This window comes from Leucoraja erinacea, chromosome 14, assembly GCF_028641065.1.
Source record: "Leucoraja erinacea ecotype New England chromosome 14, Leri_hhj_1, whole genome shotgun sequence".
Classification (NCBI taxonomy): Eukaryota; Metazoa; Chordata; class Chondrichthyes; order Rajiformes; family Rajidae; genus Leucoraja; species Leucoraja erinaceus.
The window spans coordinates 31,328,323-31,347,878 of NC_073390.1; the positions used below are offsets into that span (position 1 = coordinate 31,328,323).

The window sequence follows — 19,556 nt, forward strand, 5'->3', positions numbered from 1 at the left end:
GACAATGAAGGCAAATGCAACAAGAAATTTGCCGATGTTTTGATAAGGATTATAAACCAGTAGTGGCTTGTTTCATAGAGTCATACATCATGGAAACAGATGCCTGTCTCTAGCTACCAGTCAGCCTATCATGGAACCTCCTTGCCTGTCATCTGTTGCCGGCTCTCATTTGTCTTTTTCTTTGCTTCTATTTCTCTCCCCACTACAATCAATCTGATGAAAGGTCCTAAACTGAAACGTCACATACCCATTTCCTCCGGAGATGTTGCCTGACCCAGCATTTTCTATCTTTGGAATAAACCAGCATCTGCAGTTCCTTTTTGATTATATTTTTCTGCTCCATTGTGAAATATCCTCAAGGTATGTCTCCTTTGAAGAATTTCTCTTCCTCTCTCCGATGGGAGTTCTGCAAGATCCTTTCTCATTCTGCCTCTGCAATTCCTGCTGCTCTACGACCACGTTTTATTCCGGACTCGCCACCACATCCACTTGTGTTTTCTTGGCGATTGCTTATGCCTCCGTCTTGTGCCTCGTGGCTTCCAACTCTGGGTCCTGACTTCCCAGTTTGATCCCAACCAAGATTTCAGGCACCAACAGTTAATTCACTGCTTCTCCCATCAGTTGTCCTTCCGTGCCGTGTGCAGGCCGTGAGGGGCGAGGATGCGGCTCAGAGAAAAGACGCATCCTCGTCCAGGTGGTGACTGAGAAGACGGCTTCCCACTCCCACCCCCCACATTAAAAAGACTGAAAGACCTCTAAAACAAAACTTTTCGACAGACTAAAAATAACAAAAAGGATGAAAGGACAGACAGCTGCTGGTGAGGCTGCCACAATCGGTGGCACCACCACTCAGAGCCTCATGCATCAACCGTAGCTTTTCCGTGAATGTTTTCTTGTGCTATTGATATTTGTGCCCTAATCGTGACTGGAGAAAGGCAAAGTGATACTAAAAGTGTTGAACCCATTCTTAAACTCACTAAGATAGACAGATAAAAATGATAAAGAAATATGAAGGTGGATAAAGTTTATCAGCCTTTGCATGCTCACCCAGTCTCGGTATGGACAGTGGTTACAATAGTGAAAGATGCTGAGCACAATAAAGGACATGCGAAAGAAACTGCACCTTGAAAGTCCACAATAATTATCATACTCTCCAATTGTGTGAATAATTTTTCATTCCTTATTTTGAAGGGCTGTATTGTATTGTAGTTGTTGTTAAAATCCATTAAATCATTTTATTCCTAATAAAGGTATTAGCCAGTAGCCAATGTACATTAATAGCCAGTACTATACAAGAAACAGACCCTTCGGCTCAAATTGCCCACAGTGGCCAACATGGTCTGTCTACACTCGTCCCATCAACCCGCGCTTGGCCATATCCCTCTAAACCTACTCTATCCGTAGCTGTCTAAATATTACTTAAATGGCGCAATAGTACCTGCCTCAACTACCTCCTCCGGCCGCTTGTTCCATATACCCACCACCCTTTGCTTAAAAAAGTTACTCCTCAGATCTCTATTAAATCTTTCCCCCTCGCCTTAAACCTATGTCCTTCAGGTCTGGGCAAAAGACTGTGCGTTTAGCCAGTCTACTTCTCTTATGATTTTGTACACTTCAGTAAGATCATCCCTCATCCTCCTACTCCCCAAGGAATACATTTCTAACCAGCGCAACCTCTCCCTATATCTCAGGCCTTTGAGACCTGGCAATATAATCAAAAATCTTATTTGCACCCTTTCCAGCTTGACATTCTTTATACAGTGTCTGCAGTGCAGTATAGTACATACATAGTAAATTTACACATGTACAGTAGTACTGTAGATGATTCTGATTTACGTGGAAATCTATGCAACATAACCCTTATATAAATTGGGAAGTGTCTACCTATCATATCATCAGTTTATTTTGTGCTGAAATGTGGGCATCTCATATCTTGAATAAAGACACTTCCATTTGTAACACCGTAAATGAATTTCACATGGCCAATGTGAAATCTGAGCCTTTGCCTCTCCCTCATATCAGTACCTAAGGAAAAAATAAATGAACACTAACTTAAAACACATAAAAGTTAAAACAGAACTCCATGCTTGCAGTTCAGAACATTTGAAAGAACTGATAACATAGAACAAACAATTAATTTCCACAGTGAAAACTTCAATACATATTCCAAAGAAGAAAGGATTGTAGATATCATTATAGTTATGCATAGCTACACAATCTGTGTCCATTCCAATTAAATCAGATAATGCGATACATGAATACAATCAAGCCATACAAAAGTGTAACAGGTACGGGACACACAAACACAGCCCTACAAGCCAATTGTCAATAAGGGTTACAAGATACATTGAAAAACAGTTCCATAACCAAATCATAAAATATCATATAACATAGTTTCAACATAAAGCACTTAAGGGGGAACAAGTCTGTTAGATAAAGAAACATTCTCCCAGATAAAATAAATATCCTGGGTAAGGCCCCTCTCCTGGACCAATCATAAGTAACAGCAGGAAAACAATGCAACATAGTCTGCAATATTATTGTAACCCATCATTTCTCAACCAATCCCAAGCATGCATTTGCAACAGGACCTAGCTCCTTCTGCAAAATCTCATCCATATTACCAATTAATGGCCATCTGGACATCAACCTCCATTCAACCCCTTCCCAGGCCACAGACTCTCTGGAGCCATGATCCTCATGGTCTTTGCAGCTTTTGAAAAAAGATGGCAAGCAGGTTTCACACAAGCAGAAATCATCCATTTTGTCAAGCACCTAAAATGCCTGATATTATCATTCCCCTCTTTTATCATATATGATAACAAACAAAGTTAGATGACAATGATTCCTGTTATACAATTTAACAATGATGGCGATGTAATTCATCAGAACTCAAAGTAACCTCACGAGTTTTCATGGACATAGTTTCACGATTTCTGACTGACGAGTCTCCATCTCCCGAGTTTGCATGGGCATGAATCCTCTTTGTTCATCATGCCAGGTTAATGTACTCTTGACTCTCGATGGGTACGGTGTTCCTATACCAAAGAAATTCCTTGAGGAAAACAAGTTAGTAACTCCCTTTTCCACGAATACTCTTGCAATGGTGAAGATGGACCCACACATTCCTTCCTTCTACCTTAACAGCAGTTGGAGTCGGCAGGAGAACCTGGTAAGTTCCCAGATGGTTGGCATTGGATTTTCAGAGGGAGATCCGTTACATGAACTTTTTACCTGCCTCGGCATTTTTGGACCACCACCTTGCGTTCCCGGAATACCTCCTTTGCTGATTGGTCAGCACAGCGATTCCATATGTCTACCGAGGTCTGGCCCTTTGTGTGAGCGCTACAACTCATTACTGAAATTTGCCTAGGTGGCAGCAGAGCTTGTAATAAATCAGTCACCAATTACTTATGAGATATTTGAGTCCCTTGCTGAGGTTAGGAATCCTCTTTTCCTCCACAGCTGTCCAAAGTCATGTACTACCCCAAATGCATATCTAGAATCTGTACATAAGATTACTTTCAGATCTTTTCCAACATTACATGCTCTTATTAAAGCAAACAGCTCAGACTGGTGGGCTGAAAAGGATGACTCAAAGGCAGCTGCCTCTACACTGTTCCCATCCTGATAGACTGGGTTACATTCACAACTCTCGGTAATTTTGTGTGGTCTTGGGCAGAGCTGACCCCAAACCAAGCTGTGATGCAATTCCATAGTCTGCTTTCTATGGTGAATCTGTGGAAATTGGAGAGATGCTGATTTTCCTTAATCCCATGACTTAGTTGCTGTACGTTTATAGCCATAGCTTCCATGTGGCTGTGCCAGGACAGTTTATTTGTGATATTTACATTTAGGATCTTGAAGCACTCAACCATTTCCATCCGGCACTATTGGGTGGTGCTGCGTAGTCGGCTGCCTCGCCAGCAGCGGGTTCATCATTTTGACTTTTTTTGTTTTTTCAGTATGTCCAAATATATGATTTAGTGTCTCTCGAATATGTCTAACGTGGGGAGTGGTGGAGCGGTGGGGGTGGGGGGGGGGGGGGGGGGGGGGGGGGGGAGTAGGGGAAGACCGCTTTTAGTCACCTACCTCGACGGAGATGCAACTTTTTTCCTTGTTGCTTCTTCGCCTCCCTCGCGGCCTAACAACTTGGATTAGTGCAGCCTTTCCTGGAGTCGGGCCCAGAGCTCCAGCAGCGGGTGTAGCGTGGACTTCCAACGCAGAGCGGGGCGGTCCCTTGCTGCGGATCGCCAGAGATAAGCTTCGATCACTGGCCTGCTACCTATAACATCCTGAAGCCTCGACCTGCGGAGCTTCTAGCAGCAGGCGTGGGGCAAACTTTGCCATCGAGGAGGGGGCCGATCCCTTGCCGGGGATTGCCGGAAAAAAGATCTGATACCGGCCTGCGGCCTATAACATCTTGAAGCCGCGGTCTCCAGAAAGGAAGTGGCTGATTCGGGAACTCCAAGCCACCAAGTGTGTTTGATTTGTCCCAACATCGGAGCTTTGATCATCCTGGTGAGAGGGCTTGCTCATCAGATCGTTCTTGTGCTGACTGCGGAGGGTCAAGGCTCCGACCACAGGTGAACAAAGGAGGAGGACTGACTGAACTTTATTGCCTTCCATCACAGTGAACAATGCTGTGGTGGATGTTTATGGTAAATTCTATTGTGTAGATTGTATAACTCATTTCACTGCACCTTAATTGGTACATGACAAATAAATGTGAACCTTGAACTTTGATGCTGATTGGGACATGTATTTGATCATGCTTCCAGAAGTCAATAATTATCTCCTTCATTTTACTGACACTGTTACCAAGGTCTCTATCTCTTTCCTGTACTCCGTTTCATTATTATTCAAGATCCGTCCCACTAAAATAATGTCATCTGTAATGTTATAAATGAAGTAAGAGCGGAATTTGGTTATGTATAGGGCATGCAGTGGGAGACTGAGAATGCAACATTGCAGGGCACCAGTGGTGAGACTTATTGTGGGGGAGGCGTTGTCACTTATTCTCACTGATTGGGGTCTATAATTCAAAAAGTCAAGGATCCAGTGGCAGAAGGTGGTGCTGATTCTGAAGTCTAGGAGTTATTAAATGGGTTTTTGACGGCATGGGACCACGGTGTTGAAGGCAGAGCTATAGTCTGATACAGGTGCACATGTTATCTAGATGTTCCTGAGATGAGTGTAGGGCCAGGGAAATGTCGTCTATTGTGGAACTGTTGTGGTGGTAGACAAACAGGCTTGCCAACGAGAAAGTCAAGGATCTTGAAACTGGTCATGAAATTTTTGATCTAAAAGTGCAGAAATCAGCACTAATGATCAAGAATACATCGAATACAAAGACAGCTCTAAATATCTCACAATGAGGCAGACATGACTTGTTCCAAGCAAATTCCCAGAGCAAATTCTATGATCAGGAGAAAATAAGTGTAGTTCTTCAATGTGAAGTTGAGTTCAGTCAGGTGAATGAGCATGTCTGTGGCAGGAAACTGTTGAAGGAAGGAGTAAATGTTCCTCATACCACCCTGGAGTGGATGGGGGTGTCGAAGGATGGTCATCCTTAGTGAACATGAGCTGATTAGGGAATTGGAAACTGTCAAAGTGGCAGAGGGAAGCAGTTGTCATAGGGACAGCACAATGTGAGAAAGGATTGAGTTAAAGAAGGAGGAAATAAGTCAAGTCCGAAAAGAGCAGTCCGAGACTATTGGTCTGTCAGCCAGTCTTCTTTGTGGATCCTCGACAGGAGACACAAGTGGGCTGCATGGGCCTGAGGAACTACAACGTTGGAATCTGTGGAGGGAAGATCTCCAGAGAAAATTATGTCTATATCTGTACGGAAGTAATGGTTCTTATGTTCGTGGTGGGATCTTGGTCCAGAGGGAAGCAGGGGGTATGGCTGAGCTGACATTTAGGTTTTGCAAATCAGCAATCATTTCACTGAACCATAACTGTAGCATACTTGTCAGCAGATTTGATGATGATGTCACGGTACTTAATGAGCAGAATGCAGCAAATTCAGATGGTAGTCAGTTTGAGTGAGGAAGGGGAAGGGAAAAATTAGGATGGGCAATCTCCTGGCCTCATCCGATCAGCGATATTCCCATTGTCCAATGCATCTCTCCCCCACTCCGCACTGCAACTTAAAACCAACTTCTTTTTCTAAATTGCCCGATTTTACCTGGACAATTTACTCTTTCTACCTCTTTTCACAGTAAATGGTGTCATAGTATCATACAGCATGGAAACAGGCCCATCGGCCCAACCTGCCCATGCCGACCAACATGTCCCATCTACACTAGTCCCACCTGCCTGCATTTGGACCATATCAATCTAAACCTATCATTTCCATGTACCTGTCCAAATATTTTGTAAACATTGTGATGATTCCTGCTTCAACTACCTCCTCCGGCAGATTCTATACACCTGCCACACTTTTATAAAAAAAAGTAGCCCCTCAGGTTCCTATTAAATCTTTCCACCTTTACCATAAACCTGTGCCCTCTGATTCCCCCGACTCTGGGTAAAAGACACTATCCATTTACCTGGTCTATTCCTCTCATGATCTTATATACCTCCATAAGATCAACCCTCATCCTTCTGCGTCCAAATGATATAGTCCTAGTCTGGTCATCCTCTCCCTAGAGCTCAAGCCCTCGAGTCTTGGTCACATCCTTGTCAATGTTGTATGCACCCTTTCCAGCTTAACAACATCCAATACTCTAAATGTGGTCTCGCCAATGTTTTGTACAGCTTGTCACATGACCTCCTAACTTTTATAGTCAATACACTGACTGATGACGGCCAATATGTCAAAAGGCTTTTTGACCACCCTGTCTACCTGTGATGCCATTTTCAAGGAACAATGTGCCTACACTCCTGGATCAGACTGCTCCACAACACTCCCCAGAGCCCTGCCATTCACTGGGTAGATTCTGTCCTGGTTAGATTTCCCAAAATGTAACACCTCACACTTCTCTGTATTAAACTCCATCAACCATTCCTCAGCCCACCTGCGTAACCGATCAAGAACCTGCTGCAATTTTTAAAAATCTATCTACAATACCACCCACTTTTGTGTCATTTTCAAACTTAATAATCATGCTCTGTACGTTCTCATCCATATCATTGATACAGATGGCAAAACACAATGGGCCCATGAACCCCGAGGCACACCACTAGTTATTAGTCTCCATCTGCAATTTTTCTGCCCATTTGTGCAGCTGATCTATATCCTCTTGTATCTTCTGACAGTCTTCCTTACTGTCTGCAATTTCCCCAATTTTGGTGTCGACAGCAAACTTACTCATCAACCAATCTACATTTACATCCAAGTCATTTACAGTATAAACAGCACAGGTCTCAGCACAGATCCATGCAAAACCCACTGGTCACAGACCTCCAGCCTGAATATCCACCTTTCACCACATACCTTTGTTTTCTATGAATAAGGTAGTTCTGAATCCATATGACCAGATCACTGTGAATCCCGTGCATCTTAATCTCCTGGATCAGCCTACTGTGAGGGACGTTATCGAAAGCCTAATCAAAATCCATGCATACAACATCCACCACCCTACCTTTATCAGTCTCCTTCAGCACCTGCTCAAAAAGCACAATCAAGTTTGCAAGACATGACCTGCCATGCACAAGGCCATGCTGGCTATCCCTAATTAGCCCATTCCAAATGGGAGTAAATCCTTTCGATATCTGGATCCTCTCTACTTCCCTTACAAAGGAACAACTTTGGCCACTTTCTGGGGTAGAGAAGAAACAAGGATCCTCATCAAGGCCCTTGCAATCTCCTTGCTTGCCTCCCTCAATAATTTGGGATAGATCCAATGTCACTAGAGGCCTGTCCACCTAATGGTCCTCAAGATTCTCAGCACCACCACCTTCTCAATCTCAAACTGCCTTAACATATTTGTATTCTCCACACTGACCTCTGTCTTTCCAGTCCTTCTCCTTGGTGAATGTAGATGTAAGGTCTTAATTTAGCACCTCATTTACATCGTCCGACTCCAGGCATATACAGTATACACTCCTTTATTCCCGAGCGGTCCTACCTTCTCCCTGGTCACCCTTTGGTTTTTAACATATGTATAAAAAACATTGGGATTTCCTTTAAACTGACTCGCCAATTACATTTCATGGCCCCTTATGGCCCTTCTGATCACTTGCTTGGGATTTTTACTATTCACTTTATATTCCTCATAATTCCTATTCATATTCCCTTCATATTTCTCATGGCCCTGTCTGATGACTCTTTCTTAAACCTGACACTCTTTCTTTTTCTTCCTGACCAAGTTTACAACCTCTTCGGTCATCTATCGTTCCCTTTACCTTGCCATCCTTATCCATCCTCCTTACTGATCCTGCACTTTGATTAGCTGACCTTTAAATAACTCCCACATGTCAGCTGTAGACTTACCCAATAACAACTGCTCCCAATGTACTCTTGTTGGGGGGGTTGGCATATGGGTGGAGGAGGTGACAAAGGCTAGAGGTGAAAATGAAACAAAAAGGATGTCAGATTAGAAATAAAGAGGAGTGGAATGTAAAGCTGGAGGGTGGGTCATGGGTGGATGGGTCAAATAATTTATAGCGGCACGGTGGCACAGCGGTAGAGTTGCTGCCATACAGTGCCAGAATCCCGGGTTCGATCCTGACTATGGGTGCTGTCTGTATGGAGTTTGTACATTCTCCCTGTGACCTGCGTGGGTTTTCTCTGCGAGCTCCAGTTTCCTGCCATACTCCAAAGACGTACAAGTTTGTTGGCTAATTGGCTTGGTAAAATTGTAAATTGTCTCAATTGTGTGTGGCACAGTGTTGGTGTACGGGGATCGCTGGTCGTCTGGGACTCGATGGGCTGAAGGTCCTGTTTCTGCGCTGTATCTCTAAACAAAAATTAAATTAAAGTAGCCTGCAAAAAGGTGTTGATGCTCATCCCTGTGGAATTAATTCAGGTACGGTTACTCATCTGTGATTTTCAGAATGTATCATGGACTTTTATTGCGGGGGCAGTTTTGCGAAGCAGGGTAAGGTTGGTAGGGTTTAACAGAGTTTCACAGAAGCTATATCTAATGCCCATTTTCAAGATTCTCAAGAATAATTTGCATCTATTTCAGGAGATTGTATTCCTTTGTGCATTGATCCTCTCTCCACACATTCTACACGGCCTTGTCAGTTCAATCGGCTGGTTCAATTGCCAGACCAGAACAGTCACAAATATACCCCATAGAGGGAGTGCAGAGACGGTTCACCAGACTGATTCCTGGGATGTCAGGACTGTCTTATGCAGAAAGACTGGATAGACTTGGTTTATACTCTCTAGAATTTAGGAGATTGAGAGGGGATCTTATAGAAACTTACAAAATTCTTAAGGGGTTGGACAGGCTAGATGCAGGAAGATTGTTCCCGATGTTGGGGAAGTCCAGGACAAGGGGTCACAGCTTAAGGATAAGGGGGAAATCCTTTAAAACCGAGATGAGAAGAACTTTTTTCACGCAGAGAGTGGTGATTCTCTGGAACTCTCTGCCACAGAGGGTAGTTGAGGCCAGTTCATTGGCTATATTTAAGAGGGAGTTAGATGTGGCCCTTGTGGCTAAGGGGATCAGGGTGTATGGAGAGAAGGCAGGTACGGGATACTGAGTTGCATGATCAGCCATGATCAGATTTAATGGCGGTGCAGGCTCGAAGGGCCGAATGGCCTACTACTGCACCTAATTTCTATGTTCTATGTTTCTATGGTCTAATTTCCATGGTTTATCCATTTATCCAAACTAATATCTGCCCTTATTTTCAGCGAAACACAATATTTGCACCATGTAAGTTTTCCCAAACCCAAGCAAACTGGTACAGACCGTCCCTGCATTGAAAAACTTGCACTGCCTTGCTCATCTGCAAGAATTTCAGCCATTTGCAGAGGGTTGTTTAGGTGGTGTACCCTTACCTTTCTACCATGACATATTTTGGAGGCTGGAACACAAGCAGAGGTTAATGTGAGGTTGTTGCTGTTGGAGCTGGCCATCATCTGTATTGGCAATCTACCCACCAGAGGATGATGTATTGAAGTTCTACAAAACCTGAAGCAAAACAGTCAATATCCATGAAGGGTATCTGTATGGGTAAGGAGCATGATCTTATCCCTAAGCAGATCATTCATCCTCTTCAGTCCAAGCAAGCCAGTTGATAGGGGGTAGTAAGTCATTTATATCAGCTAATGCACACTATTGATAGATGCCCACCCCTACACCTTCTGCCCTGAAAAGTGGGCTCCATTATCAGGCTATATTTCAACAGGGTTTCCAAAGTAGGATATAAGCTTCTAAAGGCCACAGATGGTATTATTGTGGCCTGCCTTAACAGAAGGAATGGCTATCAAAACACCAGAGTAAGTGTTGACTATGGTTAGACAGGATTGTATTTTGGATGGAGGGGAATTGGCCAACGTAGATGAACTGCCAATCCTGTGCAGGGCTGCTCCCATGCTTAATGTGTGCCATATTTTATTTAAATAATGGTCGGTTCAATATTCACACTGAGATACGCATTCTTCGACTTTATCAAAGGGGAGTGAAAGGCCTCTCTGTTTAGCCCATCCTGCATTATTGTGAATTCCATAATGTTCTGAGGCCTCATTTGCCCATGTACGCAGAGATGCTGTTGTCCACAGCTTTTAATAGCACAATCTGGTCCATTGTATTATCGCGAAGAGTAGGTCATGCTGAATTTTTTTCCTTTGCATCATAGGAAGCTAAGGGGAAATCTTACGAGATATACAAGATCCCGAGGGGCATGGATAAAGTGAATCCGCACACTTTTTACCCAATGGCAGGGGATTCTAAAACTAGAGGACATAAGCTTAATCTGAAAGGGGAGATATTGACGAGGGACCTCAAGGACACGTTTTTCCACACAGAGTGAAGTCCAAATATGGGATGAGCTGCCAGAAGAAACTACATTAGCAGACAAAGTTAAGATACATGGATAGGAAGATGTAAGAGAGATCTAACCATATCCATGTGTATATGGTCATATGGTTTGCATGAATAAGGTTCCAACTGATCTCTGGATTTTGTGCAGGGAAGATCTCAGTGTGAAACTCTTAATCCATCATCCCCATTGAACCCTAAAGGGCCTGTCCCACTGCGGCCACCTAATCTGCGAGTTTAGAAGAGTTTGCCATTGACTCAAACTCGCAGCATGGTCGACACGTGGTCCTAGGAGGTCCTATGAGGTCACTGGAACTCTCCTTCATGCGTGAGGGAAGTTCCCGCATACTCAAGTTCAAGTTCAAGTGAGTTTATTGTCATGTGTCCCTGTATAGGACAATGAAATTCTTGCTTTGCTTAAGCACACAGAAAATAGTAGGCATTTACTACAAAACAGATAAATGTGTCCATATGCCATTATATAAATATATACACATGAATAAATAAACTAAACTGATATAGTGCAAATAGCAGAAAGTGGTTATTAATAATCAGAGTTTTGTCCGAGCCAGGTTTAATAGCCTAATGACTGTGGGGAAGTAGCTATTCCTGAACCTGGTTGTTGCAGTCTTCAGGCTCCTGTACCTTCTACCTGAAGGCAGCAGGGAGATGAGTGTGTAGCCAGGATGGTGTGGGTCTTTGATGATACTGCCAGCCTTTTTGAGGCAGCGACTGCGATAAATCCCCTCGATGGAAGGGAGGTCAGAGCCGATGATGGACTGGGCAGTGTTTACTACTTTTTGTAGTCTTTTCCTCTCCAGGGCGCTCAAATTGCCGAACTAAGCCACGATGCAACCGGTCAGCATGCTCTCTACTGTGCACCTGTAGAAGTTAGAGAGAGTTCGAGAGAGTCTACTCGCGGCCTCAGTTTGGTTGAGAAACATTTTTCAGCATGTTGAAAATTTTTCCGCGAGTAAAAATTGGTCGGCATGTTTCTTTTGAACTCGTGAAGTGTGTAGTTCACACTGCCTGTAGTTATAGGCAGTCAAGGGCAGCCATAGGCAATCTCCTTCGCTGACCGGCCATTTTAATTGGCTCATTGGAGTTTTCAAGTCCAAGGAAAATCGACCGGTATGTGCCAGACGTCTTTTACCTTCCTGTTCAGTTTGGGTGTTCGTGTGTGTGCGTTCGTGTGTGTGTGTGTGTTTGTGGTCAATCGATCCAGCTTGCGGTTTCATCGCTAATGGTCGATCCGGCTCGAGGTTTTCCAGGCGAGTGCCCTCGAGCTTGAAGGTCAAAGACAGTCTTCTGAACTCACGGATGAGGTTGCCGCAGTGGGACAGCCCCTTTACCCAATATCTGAATCAAACATTGTTCAGACATGCTGTATCTAGGCTGGGGCCAATGCAGTCAAGCAGTTTAGATATTGGGTTGTGGGTTGGTGTTGATTATGGATGATAGATTAAATGTTCCTCACCCAGATCTTTCCTGCACCTTTCTAGAGAGCAGATAGTCATAGAGTGATACAGTGTGGAAACACTGTATCAATTGCCCACACCGGCCAACATGTCACAGCTACACTAGTTCCACCTGCCTGCACTTGGTCCATATCCCTCCAAACCTGTCCTATCCATGTAACCATCTAACTGCTTCTTAATTGTTGGAAGAGTCCCAGCCTCAACTACCTCCTCTGGCAGATTGTTCCATACACCCACCACGCTTTGTGTGGAAAAAGTTATCCCTCAGATTCCTATTAAATCTTTTCCACCTTAAACCTATGTCCTCTGGTCCTCGATTCCCCTACTCTAGGCAAGAGACTCTGTGCATCTATCCGATCTATTCCTCCCATGATTTTACACACTTTTATAACATCACCCCTCCCTTCTCCAAGGAATAGACCCAGCCTGCTCAACCTCTCCCTATAGCTCACACATTCTAGTCTTGGCAACATCCTTGTAACTCTTCATTGAACCATTTCAAGCTTGACCATATCTTTCCTATAACATGGTGCCCAGAACAGGACATAATATTCTAAATGCAGTCTCACCCATGTGTTATACAAATGCAGCATGACCTCCATACTCCATACTCAATACTCTGACTGATGGAGGCCAATGTGCCAAAAGCATTTTTGACCACCTTATCTACCTGTGACTCGACCTTCAAGGAACCATGCACCTGCACTCCTAGATCCCTCTGCTCTACAAAATTCCCCAGAGGCCGACCATTCACTGTGTATATCCTGCCCTTGTTAGACATCCCAAAATGCAACACCTGTTCTCTGTACTAAATTACAACTTCATGGGGTCTAGAGATGCAATAGATCAAACACTAAATGTATCAAAACTAGTTATTTAATGGATTAATATTCTGTATGAAGTTGGACAATACATCTGAAAATCATATTCCAATAATGATCCATTTCCTGCAACCAGATTTCTTTTCTTGCTGGAATTCATGAAATTCCAGACATGTATTCCATATGTAGCCAAGAAGGTTTGCTCTCTATCTTCCTTTTTCCAGGCAATACAGTACTTCTCCCAGCCTGAATATGGGATTGGGTAGAACCGGCTTGTGATCCATAAAGAGATACCATTGCATTCTGTGCCCATGAAGGCAGTTAGATTATCTATCTGGCACCATTTTTTCAGCACACGGGTAATCATTTGAGGTCCTTGTTGAACCCAAACATGTTCAATGATATTGACTACAAAACCTTCCATGCAATTCCATATAAAAGGATGGTGCTTATGAGGGAAACCCAATGCTGCATTGTTGAATATTCCTGCCTGCTCTTGGCAAGTAAAGTTAGCAAACGGCATTGACCTCAATGATATAATGTCAGTATCCAGGTAGATGCCCCCGAACTTCCACAGCAGTGCTAATCTACAGCCATCAGCAAGCACATGGGTCCAAAACTTCTCCTTTTCGGGATTGACCTGTGTATAAGAGAAGAGTAATATTATTTTTCACATTCAACTTGTAGCTTTTCCAATTCTGCTGCCCAGTACAATGTCTCTAGGCATTGCCATTCTCATTCTATCAAGGGATGATTATATTGTTTTGCTCCGCAATAGTCCTTTCAAGTGGAATTCCTGGCATGAATCTGTATCCATCCAGCACATAATTACTCCTTCATTCCTGCACAATAATAGTAAGATTAAACGAGAACTTACCAGTTTGAAGTTTGATCTTTATTTTATGAGGAGTTATGATGAGGGATTACGTGAAGACCCCGCCAGCACGTCAATCTTAAAAGCAGCGGTGTGACGTCACAGAGAGGGAAACATTGACCTGAGAATAGTAAGATTCGAGAAACTAGAACTACCAGCTGAGTTTTATGAGGAGAGGTTGGGAGCGGAGGGCACGTAATCCTCATCGTAACTCCTCATAAAATAAAGATCAAACTTCAAACTGGTAAATTCTCGTTTAATCTTACTATTTTACTTCGGAGTCACGTGAGTGACTATGTGAAGATTTTAAAGCTCTGTGACTTCATGCCGTGGAACAGGTCCATGCGTTACACACTTCATCAATTGACCAAGGATGATTAAACATAATAATGCATTCAGACATGACGTAGATGTAGACATGCTGATGCTCTTCTATGAACCAATAATCACAAGAGTAACCCCTGTATCCAGGAGGAACTATAGACAGAACTAATTGAGTTGGCAAATATCCCCGGTCTGGCAATGGGTTTGTACAATGTATTGAAAGATCATTTGTTTGGCCACCCTGGAGACACTAGGACAAATCGCAATCTCGTCTGACATAGATGCCCAAGCCTTGGTACTCACTCTGAGGGGTTTATCTGGTTGCTTCCTTCAGCAGCCGCCAGGACTAGTTGTGCAAATCGATGCTCTGTTGGTATCGTCCTTCCCCAAACAGGCAGCACATGCTAGTGACTCCGAATCCTGCTCCTTTCCGATGCTAACGCAGTAAACAGAGAAGGACTGGGGCACCTCTAGCCCCCGTACGTCAGACATAGTGGGAGAGATGCTGGAACCCAAACCTGCCAGTTATTTGTCATGGGCAATGAAGACACACATCCCAGTTAAACGAGAGATTTGATTACTTTATTGATAATCGGCAATTTGGGGAAGATCTTCCACAGCCCCTTAATGAGCGGAATTACCATGACGCCACCATGTATAGCTCGCACAGGTGACGATAGTTAAGTTCAACAAGGCTTTCCAAGCCAGTGATTAAGACTGTCATGGCAGGTCCAATTCTACACACAATTTGTTGGTGTAAGTGAAAATAAATCCTCTCTTGGTATAATTATACTATAATAGTGACGACGTGACCTCATGGCAACTAAATAAATGACCATCCGTAAGTGCAATTTTTATTGTACCTTTTCCCCACTTTTCTGGTGCATTTTATGGTAAATTTGCACCCCTAGTCAGGATCGAACCCGGGACTCTGGCATTGCAAGTGCTGTAACGCAGCAACTTTACCGCTACGCCACCGTGGCCGCAGTCCGCCGACTCTACCCGGAGATATGGATGTGCAGGGACCTGAAGCTTTCATTTCCTCCATCTCTATACTTATAAAACATATATAATCGGGGATTATCTGTCTCAGATCTGTAAATCATAATCTTAACCAATGCATTCACAGCAGACCCAGTCTCAATGTTGCATAACCCTGTATTATCACCCCAACAATATACTCAATCTCTCCGTCTTCATTGCAGCAGCCTCCCTCCGACATGCTTCCTGCAGGAGAGGAACAAAACAAACAGGATACTGGTGAACCCGGACTCTCTTCAGTCCAGACAAAGTAATTGAAACCTCAACTGAGCTGCTATTATGAAATATGTTATTAGGAAATGTATATTATTAAGACTAATGCAAAGTAGTAGCTCTATAGAATGCCAGACACATGTGTGTGCACACACTCACACACACTCGGCGATCAAACACCAAATTGTTTATTATTACTTGTTCATTCAAACTTAAGAGTGGATGGGCCTAAAACTTAGCACCAGTGAAACAAACGTTCTCTACCAACCTTGCCCTGTTTCATGAAACTGTTCGCAACAATAAAAGTCCATGATACATCATGAAAAACGTTTGTTGCTTCCCATAACTCTACAGCCAGCCCTCACTGAAGACAAACTTGGACAATGAAAGTCACCGTTACTTACAGTGCCTTTGGATTTCTGAAGAAAAGAGTGTACGATGATCGGGAATGAACATTATGGTCGACTGACCAGCAGTGAAACCCGCCCTCCTGTATGCTCATGTCACAGGGACTAACTGCAGGGCAGAGCTCAAAATATAATGTAGAGATGGTATCAGTGCAGAAAAGCAAACCTGTTTCAGCGTTCAATCCTATGCCCATGACTGAAACTACTTGGTTGAGTAACGCACTATTGCTGTAAGAAATTTTGTGAGTGTGAGTCATGTCAGAGGGTAACTGGGCCCCATGAGAAAGCCAGATTCAGGACATAGATCAAATACACAAATCCCTCAAACACAACCGAAAGGTTATGGTCACCCATGTGGACTGAAGGGAGGTGTTCTGTAAAACAGTAACACATATACCAGTCATTTCCTCACTGTTGAGACAACACTATTGTCATCATCAAACAGTACTGTAAATTGCAGGACATACATGTTCTTCATCTGGAAAGACTATTTGGGTCCCTGGAAGATTGAAAGAGATAAAGTAAAATTGCATTTCTTGTAGCTGCAAAAAAGGTGCTGTTGAGCCTTCAGTGTTCAACACTGCATTCAACAATCAGAGTTGATCTGATTGGAATGAACAACAGCAATGGAAGAATTGAGTGCACCATTGTCAAACTGATGGCCAGCCCAACAACTGCCAAAGAACAAGACATCTGATTTCCTCACAGTCAGCAGACTGAACACTTAAGCATTGCTGTGAAATATTTCCTGTTTTATGGGTTTCTTCCCCAGTTAGATCCAATAATCTTCTGCCTGATCCAATAATCTTCTGTTCTGAGGCAGGGATGACATTACCTGCTCCCGCCGAAAAGACCCAGATGTCAGGAAGATAAATACTAATTTACTCTCAATGGTATTATTAGCGAACACACTATGAGCTACACTTGCCTTGCTCTAGCAGCATCAGGGAGCTTCAATATGGCAATGAATGCACTAAAAGAGAATGCTTGAAGAGCTCTGTATGCAATAAAAAGGAAGATTCTACAACATCCAAATTCCAATTAAAATCTGGCTTAAAATATTTGACAGTGTAATCCAGCCTTTTGCGCTTTATGGTAGTGAAGTATGGGGTCCGCTCAGTCACCATAGTTATAGTAAATGGGAAAAACATTCAACCGAGGCCCTGCATGTGGAATTTTGTCGGAACATTCTCATGCAAGCAGACACTTCCAAAAGGTCATGCAGTCCCAAGCACCCTTCCAGAAGATCGACAAAGATCCTAGTGGGGGCTACCTTTCATTGGTCAATAAACCCTGCAGGCCAGACTACATAGGAGTGGCGCCCCTTACAAGCCAATCACACATATCAATTACATTACATTAAAGTATTATTGACAGTTACCCAATCCAATTACTAAGAATCCCAATACAATGTTTCTACAGAAGCTTCTGGAAAGTATTCAGCTAAGTGCAACCTTTCCCCTGGCAGTATAAACAATTTTGCCAGGGCTTCACATTTCAGCCAATCATTAAGCAGCAGTACAACTTCAAAAAAAAAAAAAAAAAATTGGATAGTTATATGGATGGGAAGGGAATGGAGGGTTATGGTCTGAGCGCAGGTATATGGGACTAGGGGAGATTATGTGTTCGGCACGGACTAGAAGGGTCGAGATGGCCTGTTTCTGTGCTGTAATTGTTATATGGTTATATTATATGGTTATAACTGTCCTGCAACAATATTAACATTATTTACAATCCCTTTGCAGCTATCCAGTCAAGACAATGCACCTGCAACACCTTGGAGTTTCTTTACAGAGTCCTCTGTTGGTTTAGTTATTTTGCTCATTGCATAATACAATGTCCTAAATATTATTCAATTTATTTAAATTCCTGTATGTGGTTGGACAATATAACTGGAAACAACGTTCAACTAATGATCCACTTCCAGCAATTACTTTTTTTTTTCTGTTAGAATTCATGAAATTCCAGACATGTGCTCCATACGTAGCTGAGAATATACGCTCCACGTCCTTAATTTTCCAGGGAGCAAAGTAATTCTCCCAAGCTGACCATGGGATGGGGTAGAATCGATCAGTGATCCATAAAGAGATGGCGTTGCATTCTTTGCCAATAAAGGCACTGACGTTATCCATCTGACACCATCTCTTCATCACACGGGTAATCAGTTTAGGACCTTGTTGACCCCAAATATATCCAAAGTAGTTGGCCACAACATCTTTCAAGCAATTCCAAAGAAAAGGATGGTGCCTGTGAGAGAAACCAAGTGCAGCCACATTGATATAATCTGGGTTTAAGAAGGAACTGCAGATGCTGGAGAATCGAAAGTTACACAAAAAAGCTGGAGAAACTCAGCGGGTGCAGCTGAGTTTTCTGAGTTATAATCTGAGATATAATCTGAGTTCTCTGGACATGCAAAGTTGCCAAATGACATAGACTTCATCGATATAATGTCAGTGTCCAGGTAGATGCCCATATGTCCAATTTATTTATTTCTTAATATTCCACATTCAATTCAAGAGACACTTATTGTCACATGCACCAATTGGTACAATGAAATTTGGGGTCACCATCCGACGTCGGAACAGAAAAACATTCTCAGCGGCTTGGACTTCCGAATCGGCCATTTCCTACCAGAGACCGCGGCTCCCAAAATCCACAAGCTGAGCTGGGCGGAGATTCACGCTGGCGGCCCTCGGCAAAGGGATCCCAGGGCTCCGCGATGTTGAAATCAGCGCGGCCCGAGGCTGGGAGCTCCGCAAACCACAGCTACATGATTTGAAGCAGCAGGCTCACAACTCCAGAGCTTCAAACGGCGATCCAGGTGAGGCATCGCCCGCTCCGCGGTGAATCCAATATGTATATTAAAACCAACTGTTTATTGACAACATACAGTAGGATCTAAAAGTGTCACACTGTCACTGTCGGGTAGTCATGATCCTCTAGCCGTGGGGGTGGGGGTATTGGGAGGGGCGGGGCCATCACAAGTGAAATAGCTTAAGGCCTCTCTTCATCTAAATCCGGCCCTGTACCTATCATTCTCCATCTAAAGAACATGACTAGCCCCCCAAGTGTTCTTTAAACTTTTTCCCTCTTACCTGAAAGCTCTGCCCTCTAGTCTTTGACATCTACACCCTGGAAATAAGGTTCCATCTATCGGCCTTGTCTGTGCCTCTCATAACTTTATATACTTCTATGTGGTCTCCCCTCAAGCTGTGATGCTTTGGAGAAAACAAGTCAAGTTGTCATTAGAGCTAACGCCTCCAAACTCAGTGGCATTCTGCTAGATTTTGTCTGCACACTCTTCAAACCATCCACATCTTTCCAGCGGAGAGAGGGATTGCACTAGTGAAAGAGAAACATTGAGTGAGAGAGAGATTGTGTCAGTGAGAGAAATGGTGTTCCAGGAAGAGACATGTTGTGTCAATTGGTGGTTTGAGTCTAATTTAAATAGTACA

At 43.4% G+C, this 19,556-nt stretch overlaps 1 protein-coding gene across 1 annotated transcript; it reads right to left on the reverse strand.

Annotated features, from left to right (window-relative positions):
- Positions 1–11,462: 11,462 nt before the first annotated feature.
- On the reverse strand, positions 11,463–13,888 carry LOC129703151 (alpha-1,4-N-acetylglucosaminyltransferase-like; the record flags this gene model as incomplete). The annotated part of the gene is made up of 1 exon (XM_055645318.1): positions 11,463–13,888. A coding segment is annotated over one exon (591 nt), but the record flags the coding sequence as incomplete, so codon positions are not given.
- Positions 13,889–19,556: the final 5,668 nt, after the last annotated feature.